An 11832-nucleotide genomic window follows, 5' to 3' on the forward strand; every position below is an offset into this window, starting at 1 on the left:
GTAGCTGACTGTTCTGCAGCACAGCACTGAGGATTAATTTAGAAGTGTCTCCAAAGAAAAAGCAAAGATCAGTGGCGGCTCCCCGTCGCTCGTCCTCCCCTCCCCGCAGTTACAGCTTTATTAGACACAGCTGTGGTCCACACCGATAGCCCCCTGGCACACCTGCCCAGGGCACAAAAGAAGGGACTTACTTCCCCTCCCTCCCCTGCCCCCCATTCCCCATGGAGCACAGGCCAGGCATTCAGGGGGGTGGGAAGATCAGGGGAGGGTCAACGCAGCTGTATTTACAGGCAGGACTCGGAGCTCCCCATGCATCGCTGCCAGTCAGGACTGCGGCTGCACTTCCCTTATCCCTGACAAGCCAGATTGCGCCTTATTATTTATGGTTTGGCTTTATTCTCTAGGACATCATGATCCTCTCTCAGGATTTGTGCCCTTTCATTTTCCAGGCTTCAATAATTCCTGAAGTGCAGCTTCATGTGGTTTTGTGATTGTTAACCCAGCATGTGGATGAGGCTCAGGCCATTAATGCTCAATGAATCTTACGTCGCAAAACACAGTCTGCAAGAGCATTTTCTCCTTCATTGGCAGTCAGAAAGCACACTGCAGACTCTCCCTCCACTGAGCAAGCTATGCGCTCACCAGAGTGTGTGTTTTCCAAAAACATCACTTGGTATCACACCAAATTTGCACCTCTTCAAGCTCTGTTTGGGGCATGATTGATCTCGCAGCATTCTCTGTTTTATTTCTGTCTTGTTTTATTTCTGCGTCTTCCCTTGTCTACTACTACAAACTGCAACTTTCCCTGGGATTGCTGTGGCTGTGCTTGTGGATGGGCTCAACTAGTCCTTCCTTGTCTTCATTCCAATAGATGTTCAAGCACAGGGTTCATGGTCCTCATCTCCTCAGAATGTCTCTCCCTTCCCTCGATCCGGCCACTACCGCAACTACAATGACACTATTGGGAAGGACGGATGTAATACAGCCTTTTTTTCCCCTCCCTTCCCAATTCACAGAATATTTCAAAGGCAACAGAAGGGCAATCAGATTATTGGAACATTTCAAGATTTATGTTTCAACATAGAAGATTGACAGCAGAAAAAGACCTCATGGTCCATCTAGTCTGCCCTTATATTATTTCCTGTTTCAAGAGAAAAGAAAAATGACTTTGGAAGAACATATCATCTCTTGTAAGCTGTATGTAAGCTGAATGAAATGGCAAAGATGTCTAACCCATTTGAGATCTTCCATTCCACTTTCAAGATAATTTTTTTTTAAAATCTGGAATTATTTAAGAAAAGGAGGGGAAGCGCTTACTTTGTGATTTTTGCCATGCCGGTACATCATCCAGTCTTCTCCATTTGTGCTGACCTCCAGTTTGTACGAGCGAACGTAGTATCCATTTTGTGTTTCTCTGGAAATGGCGCCCTGAGTAGCGATGGCTGTGAGCACTGTCAGAAAGCGAAGATCCACCTATTGTAGGAGCAGGGGTGGATGACAGAGGAAGATTAGCAACCCCCCGTTACCTGAAACATTTGAGATTCTTTCAGACATAACATTCTTGTGACACTTTAATGAAACGGAATGAAAATGCAAACCAAGATGGGAGAGAATTAGCAAGTTACTGTCAGAAAAATGCAACAAGCCCATCATTCTACTGTGGGATGCTTTCCAGCTGAATCCCACAGAGAGATATCAACAACATACACAAGGAGCCTATGGTGCTAAGTGGGTCCCTCAGAATAGCCCATGCTGGGCTGTAGTTGCTTCAGGAGCATGTGTCTGACAATCAGGATTGATGCTTAGCTAATATAAATTAGCATAACAATAACTCAATATTAATAGATCCCTCTGATGCAGCTTCAGCATTTGCCACTGGCCATGTCTGGAGTCCCTATTCTATCTAAATGCTGTCCCAGTATAAGAAGTTAATAGGATCAATTTTCAGCTGAGTTAACATTCCTAGATGCAGCAACATGAGAGCCATAGAAGGAAATGTTTTCAGTCTGTGGTTTTGTTACAGCTTCCAAAACTGAACAAGAATAGCGCATTTTGGAATTGCTTCCCCCGCTCGTCTCTTTCTTGTTGGATTGGACTGTAAACATTTCTGGAATAAAATCTCACCAGGATTTTCACAAAATGTTTGGCATAACTGTGTCACAGCCTTGGTTGAAAGCAACAACAACAGCAATAATAATAATAATCTACTGCAGCATTCGAATGCAAACATTTTTGAGTATAAGCAGGCTGAACAGCGTATCATTAGTCTTACAGAGTAGAGCCTCCCAATGTTTTGCTATGCCGGTTGCAGAGTTCAATAGTGAGAAAGGATTTTTTCTGGCTTGGGAAGGAAATGCTGAGCTTGGTAAAGGATTTTAAAACTTTGATTCTGCTGCTACTGAAATCAAATAAATCGTCAGGCTATTTATCAACTGCATCATCAATTTATATTGGGGAGGGATGCTTTTCACTCATAAGATGAAGTTATGGTGTTCACTTCATTTTTTTCAGAGACATTCAATGTGTCTGATTCACACAAGATCAATATGCACCACAACAACTTAGAATTGGGCATCTATAGCAAGTGACCTCTCTCCCCCCAATGCCATCTGGTACTTCCCACTGCAATCACCAATTTTGCCACCATCTGTTGGTTTGATGTAGGCCTTGTTAAAGCATTGTTTTCACACACCCTTACTGAAGTTTCCATGTGTTGAACATTGCAATCCCCCAGAAGAATAATATTATTTTAGTTATACCGGTTCAGCACACATGAGAAAGTCGCCCTCTTTTAGATCACTGCAGAATCAACAAGGCTTTAAGTGGTAGCGTGCGTTTTCCCACTCTCTGCCTCTCCCTCTCTGGCCTCTGGAAAGCCCATTAAAGTTCATGGGGCACCAGGTCAAGCCAAGAACTTCTTCAGGAATGTTAACAGCCCGAACAGTTCATGAAGACAGAGAGTCACGCAGCCTTTCCCAAACAACAGTTCAAGCCTTTTTTCACAGCTCTCAGTTTGCAGTAAGAGCAACAAAGATCCTACAAGGTTCATGTTCTAAGGTTGATTTAGAAGCAGGATAATCCATTTGGTTCATGGATAAAATGCACACATGAGCTGTGGGGAAGGGAAAGAACATAAAGGTCCAAGGGACAGTTCTAGCCATGACATATTACGTGTCTAAAAAAATGGACAAATAAAACTCAAGCCTTGTACAGAAAAGAATGCCAGCTGAGGACTCTGGTGTGTGTGTGTGTGCATATTTTACAAATTTGACTGTAGAGTCTGGTGGAAAGCCTGATACTATAGCTTTCCAATCTTTCCAAGTGGTATAGTTGTCACTACTAGTAGGCTATTGTGAAAAAAAACTGAAAATACCTGCAGGAATTCTTTGTTGCTATCCACATTAGGAGTCCACCCATTATCATCACTATTGAGTCGGCTCTGTTGCGGAGTCCACCTGCCATCAGAGTATGTAGAGGAAGCTGTGATTTGCTCATTGGAGATCCGGCCAGATTCCATTCCCAGTGGACTGCTGCACTGGAAGTCTAGAATAGGTAAAGCATGAAACTGAAGAGAAGCTCTTCTATAGAACTGTGGGTCCCACTCCTAAATGCCTCCCAGCAACTGCCTCCCAGCATCCTAGCAAATCAAATTGTTTATGGCTCCTGAAGTACAGAATTACCTCTACAGATCTGGGAATTAAATATCAGCATTCAGAAGAAAGAACACAGGGCCCAATGAAATTCATTTTCAATTGTGGCACAACTACTGCAGAAAGAAAACTATAGAATTTTACATGGAAAACCTGGGAATTTTGCACTTTGCAAGTGAAATAAATATTGTGAAAGTCTTCATAGCTGATTATCAAATCATCAGCTGCCCTGAGTCCTTCGGGATTGGGCAGCATATTAAATAAATAAATGAATGAACGAATGAACGAATGAACGAATGAACAAATGAACAAATGAACGAATGAACGAATGAATGAACGAACGAACGAACGAACGAACGAAATCTGCACATATATACCTGTCTGTTTTTATTGTTTTTGAAATTTGTTTGACATTGTTTGTGTTTTTATAGTAAAGAAAGAAAATTAGATCAATATTACATCCTTTCTGTTGATTCATAAGTCCCAAACAAAAAGAAATGGAGGAGGAACAAACAGACAATGTGGAACATTCCTCTCCTTGAGGATATTTATTTTATTTATTTATTTAATTGGATTTGTATGTCGCCCCTCTCCGAGGACTCGGGGCGGCTCACAATATATACAAAAGGACAATAGTAAAATCAATCTAATTAATATACATAAAGCAATCCTTAAAAATCTAACTTTAAAAAACTTCTATTTAACATTCATTCAACAAATCGTACTAAATATTCATTGGTCAAGGGGAAGATCTAGTAATACCAGGCCTGGCGGCAAAGATGAGTTTTTAAGATCTTTCGGAAGGCAAGGAGGGTGGGGGCAGTGTGACTCTCCGGAGGGGGGGAGAGCTGATTCCAGAGGGCTGGTCCCCCCCACAGAAGTTACATTATAGGTAGGCTGGGGTCATTTCTGGGTCTGTCTGTCTGTTCATCTCTCTCTCTCTCTTTCCTTCCCTCCCTCTCTCCCCCTCTCTTTCTTTCAAAATTAAGGCTGAATATGGAACCAAGAGTCTTTGAACTGTGCCTGGGGCCCATTTCAGCATAAGCCCTCCCACCCCAATTGCAAACTGCTTTTCCTGTGTCTATATGAAGGGAGAGTGCTAAGGGCAGAAATGAAATCTGTAGGCCTCCCTGAGGTCTCCATCTTCTTAACACTTCCAATAGGTTGAATTTCCCACCCTTTTTGGCCAGTGGATGATCTGTCCAAGAAGAGCAGGAATGAATTCACTCCTGTTCTGCTTGGACAAGCTAATAGTTGTTGTCCAAACAGAGGAAAAAATGCAATTTGACAGGATTCTGATACAAACACACACAGCTGCAATCCATCAGTTAGCTTGTTCAGGCACAGCAGGAATCCTGCCAGACTGTGCTCCCATTTGGTTTAGTCTACTTTCCCTAGCCCGTCCAGGGAAAGTAGGAGTGAGTTCTGAGAATAGCCCTCCTTTGAGTGTGCAAGTCCTTCCCAATTTGTGATCCCTATCATAGTTATTCATGGTATCTGGCGATTGCAACCATAGTTTTAGAGCATATGTTATTATATTGTAATGCAGTCTTGCTCTCTAATTTCAAGCAAATTCTGGTTGAGGCCTTAGTTTTCCTAACTGGTCTGGCCTAGCTGTAGTAAGTAGCAACATTCACATCTATCTTAGAAAATACAGAAGCCTTTCTTTTAAGAAAACTAGAAGTTCCATATTGTGTTTTCCATTTTCTAAACATGTTCCCGGAGTAATAGAATATCACACCTATAAAAAAAAGCTGAGATCTTACAAAAGACAAAGGAAACAATTGATAATTGAAGAGCCGGGGTGGCGCAGCAGGTAGAGTGCTGTACTGCAGGCCACTGAAGCTGACTGTAGATCTGTAGGTTAGCGGTTCAAATCTCATCACCGGCTCAAGGCTGACTCAGCCTTCCATCCTTCCGAGGTGGGTAAAATGAGGACCTGGATTACGGGGGCAATATGCTGGCTCTGTTAAAAAGTGCTATTGCTAACATGTTGTAAGCCGCCCTGAGTCTAAGGAGAAGGGCGGCATAAAATGAGAATGAATGAATGAATGAATGAATGAATAAATAAAATTGTAAACTTTCAAATTCCTGAATTTTAAAGATAGCTTGAAGCGCCTTTCTATACAAAACAGTTGAACCTAAGTCTAAACTTCCTGATTTTGTAAATAAAATGTTGAGATTTTTATGTAAATAAAATGTTTGAGAATTCCTACAGCACTTTCAAATACCGGCACACTGAAACTTGAATCTTGGTTTCCGTATCTCACCATTTGGGTTGGAAGGACAAAATGTCATAAAAAAAGCAAACTTAAGAGGTGTAATGAAATTCAAATTCCAAATCTCAGCTATCAATGCTAATATTATTGAAATGTTACTTCTCCCCTCTAAATGCAAAGATCAGCAAGGATAGCCCAAAATAGATATATTCTAACTACACTGTAGGTCTAGAACAGTGCTTGAAAATACTCAGACGGAACAACCTGCCAACTTACTCTCTGGCGCCTCCTGCTGGACCAAATAATAGCGAGCAGAAAAGCCATCTTTAGCCACAGCCAAATCTGTGTGGAACGTGAGGGATAAGATGCCTGTAGTTGAGTGGATCTCTGAAAGAGTTTTAGTGCCACAGTATCTGCCAATCAAGGGCCCAACTGCAGAAGAGATGAAAGAAAAACACCATTTACCCTCTCATAGGCATGTTCTCTCTTTGGTTGGAAAAGATGACGAGATAGACAGTTGAACGAATAAATATGTCAAACAGATAAAATGAAACATAATTTTTTTTAAAAAAAAATAACAGCCTTAATATGTATTATGCCACAGATTTGCAGAAGCTTTTCTTTATAGGCAAGTACTGAAATAAACAAAATACGAGTTGCCTAAAATGCCTACCTTCAACATTGGTTCACAAAACCTAATAGGACAGCTTTTAAATTTTCAAACTGCATTCTAATCAATGAATGATTTAAGATAAATAACTACAGAACTTACCTGGAAGTAAATCCTACTGATCAGAATTTGACATCTGAGAAGAAAAGGCATATGACTACACATCTATTGTGTGTCTGTTCAGTCCCCCACACCCACACCCTAACAGATATTCACAGCAAACAGGAATTTATGTACTTGTGAAAAGACTAATTTAGAGCTATTTATATTTTTAACACATGCATTGTTTCCCTGACATATAAATCACAAATGATGTGTTAATGTAGAATATTTTTCAGCCCCTTTCCCACAAAAATTGTTGTGATAGTTATATGCAGAACTTTGCAGCAAACAACTAAGTGTAAGAAATGTAGTCCTTTTTTTCTAACTAGAAGTTCAGGATTCTTCAGGACTTGAAAGATTTCAGTTTCTCGTCTAATTACATAAATCAGGTTACTCTTCTCTAAAGTGATTTCACTGTCACACCAACTCAGAAAGGCAGAGATTCAAGTGTAAGAGACAAAGAAGAGATTTAATTTCCCTTCAGAGTTAATTCCTTTCTAAGAACAAAGCAACAATAAATGAGATTGCACAAAGCCTCAGCAATATTAGCAATGTATGACTGTCATAGAATCAAGAGGCTTGTTCATTTGATGTTGGCCCTCCAGAGAAGTAAACCCCAGGAGCGCATCCTTTAGTCCTTACCTTGAGGAATACCATCCCAGATGTCCAGCCAATCATATTTACAATCCCCCTCCCCGACTTGCAGAGGGTCATGCTCTAGGTCAAATGTTAAAAACTGAAGGACAATCTCCATTTTCGGCTTGGCCATGATTGTGAAGGCGCAGTCCAAATTGTGTGGATACTTATCGGGGAAGCCTGGGGATTCAATGGTGCCGTTTGAACTGGTGAAGTTTCTAGAACAATCTTCAGAACCTACAGAAAGAGACAAGAAGGCCAAGGCCTAGCATTAACCTCATCAACAGCCACTTCCCTTACCGTAGCCAGGCTATGCTATGTTATTCATAAGCATTATTTTTAAGCACTTAATTCCATCATGCAGAAAATTGCTCCTGCCTTGCAAAAATATTAATTATTAATATCACTGTCCCCATTTCATTTTCCATCCAAGTGGCAATTTTCAGGAAACAACACCTGCAGTGCAGACTAGCAGCTTAAGCCTTGGAAAATGGCACATCTTCAACAATGACTAAGTTAAGATTGCTTGGGAAAGGAAGGACATGTGTGAAGGGTTCTGGTGAAAAGAGAAACAGAGCTGCCTTTCTCCCTTCCTCCACGGTAATCATCAAAACTGAAATGCCAGTTATTTCTATCCTCGGGGAATGCCTTTCTAACTGCCAGCCGTGGGGACAATATTACCATTTATTTAGGGATGACCCCAACACTGGCCCTCATTGTGCCCCAGCCGTTAAGTGCCTTCTATTTTTTGCAGAGCCAAGGTGCCTTAGGGAGAAGGAGACTGCATTCTCTTCAGGCCAAGATTGCATTAAGGCCAGCGCTCTGGAGAGAACAGACAATCAACAATTGAATTCTCTAGGCTTCGGGTCACTAGGATGAGGGAAGTGGGCAGAGAATGTTACAAGCCCCTCTGGTTCCACTACTGTAGCAGAAGGTTACCTTTCACCATTCTTAAGCCCTTGGCTTTTCCAAGGAAAAGTTAACACAATTCCCACGACCATTCTAACAATTTGCACGTCTGCTTCTCTTGAAGAAACAGGGTTGGACTCAAACACAAGAGGAGGGAAGAAGCCTATGGAAATCTATTTAAATCAAACATGATGCAAAATATGTGAGAATTAACTGGATAGCTGGAGGATGTAAATTTAAACCCAACAGCCCTGATCCAGGCATCTGGAAATAAATAATCAAATCTGTTAACATTACTGACCAACAAAGTTTGAGATTGTGCTGTATTGTATTGTATTTTATTGTATTGTATTGTATTGTATTATATATTATATATTATATATTATATAATATATTTTATATTATATTATATTATATTATATTATATTATATTATATTATATTATATTATATTATATTATATTATATTATATTATATTATATTATATTATATTATATTATATTATATTATATTATATTATATTATATTATATTATATTATATTATATTATATTATATTATATTATATTATATTATTATTATATTATTATATTATTATATTATATTATGGGGGGGGAGGGTGAGTCAATTTTAAAGGGTTGTACTGTACAGTGTTAAACACATACAAGAACTTTCAGTTAACATTTCCCCACTACTGACTAATATCCTCATCACTGAATGATGCTATGATTCTAATAATTACTTCTTTTAAATATCAGAGTTTACAAAGATAAAAAAGAATAAAAAGTAAGAAAAATATAAAAAGAAAAGTGGAAAGAGATAGAAAAAAGAAAAGTGTGTGTGTGTGTGTGTGTGTGTGTGTGTATGAATCATCTTCCCTCCAGACAGAATAATTAGACCATATTTCACTTGTGAAGGTTTTGAATAGCATATCCAGATCACTTCTGCCCCAAAATAAGTTGAATTACATAGATAACTGTACCAAAGGAGATACTTAGGGCAACTTGCTTACTGAACAAGTCTGAAACAATAACTCCAACTAAGCAAAGCTGGACTAAAATTATTTTCCAATTCAAGGATCATTTCTGTGTTAATATCTATTCCTAATGTCAACAGACACATCAAAACAACTTACTTTGAGATTTTGTGACACTGGCATTTTGGATAGCATTTATTCTCTATATTATGGAAATCTAGCAGCCTGTATCCTCTGCCAGAGCAAAATCACTAAAAATTCAGATCTAGAAATCATGTCAACCTCTTTCTTAACCTGATATAGTATGAAATGTGCTGCCATAGATGCATAATCTAGCTGAGGTAAAATCTCCCAAATCTGTATAATCTCTATATGCTTCCAAGATTTATTAAGATTTCTGGCCATGACAAGAAATGCTGTTTGCCTTATGCCCTTTTGAGTTCTTCACCGCTTATTCCCCCCCCCAACCTTTTTTAAACCAATGATATAATTCTGTGCATTTCCATTTAAAATACGAGCAATAGGCTCAGATCCTATGACTACAAACTTCTTTCTTTTTCAAGACCCACTGAGCCTGCAATGATAAAATAAAAAACCCTCCAGAATTTTCATCTCCAAACTTTCTAAGCTGGTAAATACATAATCAGAGTTAAAGTAAAGAGGCACTAATTCACTTTCTCCAACAGTAAGGTTTAAAAAAAATACTTTTAAAAGAGCATTCTGAATAGTGCAGCTCAAGAGGTTCCCCTGATGGCAATGCCAACAGCAGCCCACTTGAGCCGCCATTGTACCAGGTCAGAAGTGGTATTCAGCAGGTTCTGACCAGTTCTGGAGAATGGGTAGCAAAATTTTTGAGTAGTTTGAAGAACTGGTAAATACCAAATCTGACTGGCCCCACCTCCATCTATTCGCTGTTTCCTCAGTCCCAGCTGGTCAGGAGGAAATATAGATTTTGCAGTAACCTTCCCCTGGAGTTGGGGGAGAATGGAGATTTTACAGTATCCTTCCCCAGCCGCGACTGACAAGCCACACATCACCCACCATGCCACACCCACAGAACTGGTAGTAAAAAAAATTGAATCCCACCACTACACCAACTGCAATATCCTTGGCTTCTTGAAAAAAGAAAACAAAAGGCTATTGGTCAGTGCAGGAATTGCATGTTCATGAGATGGCAGAATGGAAAGATAAGACCATTCTTGCTTAGCTTTGATTTTAACAAGCATTTTTCTATATGTCACTTTAAATATATATGCTCTTTGTAATTCTAGAATACATTAGATGACTTCATGAAGAAGCTGCTTTCCCTTGGAAACCAAAATACATTGTCAATATCCCATGAAATACTTCACTTTTTGAAAATGTTGATGAAATAGATTTGGTAAGGGGAGCAGAACTAAGACAATGAATGTGAGCTTTAATAAGGACATTCTCATATGAGAAGACTGACAATTCCAAAAACAGTCTCCCCAAGCCTGCCAAGTCATCAACCCCTTCCTGAAGAAACTCAAAGGGCAGAGCCATTATCTCTTCCTCAGAACAAAGAAACCTGGAAATAGTTTAATAATCAGCTAGACAGGAACATCTGAATTTCCAAGAAGGAATCAAACAAAGGCTGTACAACATCTGCCAGCAATAAGTCTAGTAACAATATTTCCCTTGGTTGACTGATGAGTAGAAGTGCAAATATGCAAGGCTGTTTCATAGCAAAAGCAGCTCAAAAGCATCCTACAGCTAGGGTTAAGGCAAATTTCTCATTTCAGACTAGTGGTATCACTGTTCATGCAGCACACATTTAGCATTTTCCAAGATACTGGAGAACTGATTATTGGTTTTCTGACAGAATTGGCTTTTTCAGGGAACCCATACACTGTTGAAAATGATTTGGTTATAGATTACATTAAATCTTCCTTCAGGAATGAGGGAGATAGGGAGGAGAGAGAGAGAGAGAGAGAAAGAGAAAGAGAAAAAGAGAAAGAAGACTGGGGGAATTGTTGCAAAGGACATTCATAATATTGCCTATTAATATACCACAAAGATTGCCCCAACTGAAAGAGGCCCAAGGATTTGATTGGGAGAACAGATGAACACTAACCAGTCTTGTAGATCTCATAACGCAGAGAGAAGCCAGCACCTTGACGGGCATAGTCTGAGGTGAATTGATATACACAGAAGGGCCGGATGATGTGATAGTAGGTGGAGCAATGTTTCTCACAGTGTTTTTCCCAAAGATCTGCATTTCATTATCCCCGTCCCGTATTTCAATAAATCATACCTGCCAATGGAAGAAAGGGGGAGAGTAACATTAAGAAAGAAATCCAGGAAAAAAATGAAATACTTTTACATTTTTCACAGGCATTTTATGTTTAACCCATAGCAACTGTGCGACAAAGCCAGTTTCCTATGGCCCTGTTCATCATCTACTCTTGTAGCATTCCATTATCAATATTGTATTGTCAAATTATTCTCTTCAAACAGAAGTCACTGCAAACCCTCCAAATTGTTTGACAGCAACAACATTTCAGAAAAGCTGTATTTCTACTCTTACTGAAAATAGTTCAGTATCTAAATATTTTTGATCCTTTGTAACTCACTATGATATATGTCATCCCTGGTAAATAAAACCCAGAAAACTCAAGACTCTTCCTCATTTTTGACCTTTTCATTTGCT

General features: G+C 39.4%; 1 protein-coding gene across 1 annotated transcript in view; it reads right to left on the bottom strand.

Annotated features, from left to right (window-relative positions):
• The window catches only part of NRP2 (neuropilin 2), a gene marked incomplete at its 5' end in the record, with an annotated part of 101374 nt that extends 89947 nt beyond the window's left edge, over positions 1 to 11427 (bottom strand). Inside the window, 6 exon segments of the mRNA XM_070757322.1 lie at positions 1318 to 1473; positions 3374 to 3543; positions 6146 to 6301; positions 7284 to 7514; positions 11257 to 11322; positions 11325 to 11427. Of these exon segments, the coding sequence (XP_070613423.1) occupies positions 1318 to 1473; positions 3374 to 3543; positions 6146 to 6301; positions 7284 to 7514; positions 11257 to 11322; positions 11325 to 11427 (882 nt within the window).
• Positions 11428 to 11832: the final 405 nt, after the last annotated feature.

The sequence above is a fragment of the Erythrolamprus reginae genome, chromosome 1 (genome assembly GCF_031021105.1).
Source record: "Erythrolamprus reginae isolate rEryReg1 chromosome 1, rEryReg1.hap1, whole genome shotgun sequence".
In the NCBI taxonomy this organism is placed as follows: Eukaryota; Metazoa; Chordata; class Lepidosauria; order Squamata; family Dipsadidae; genus Erythrolamprus; species Erythrolamprus reginae.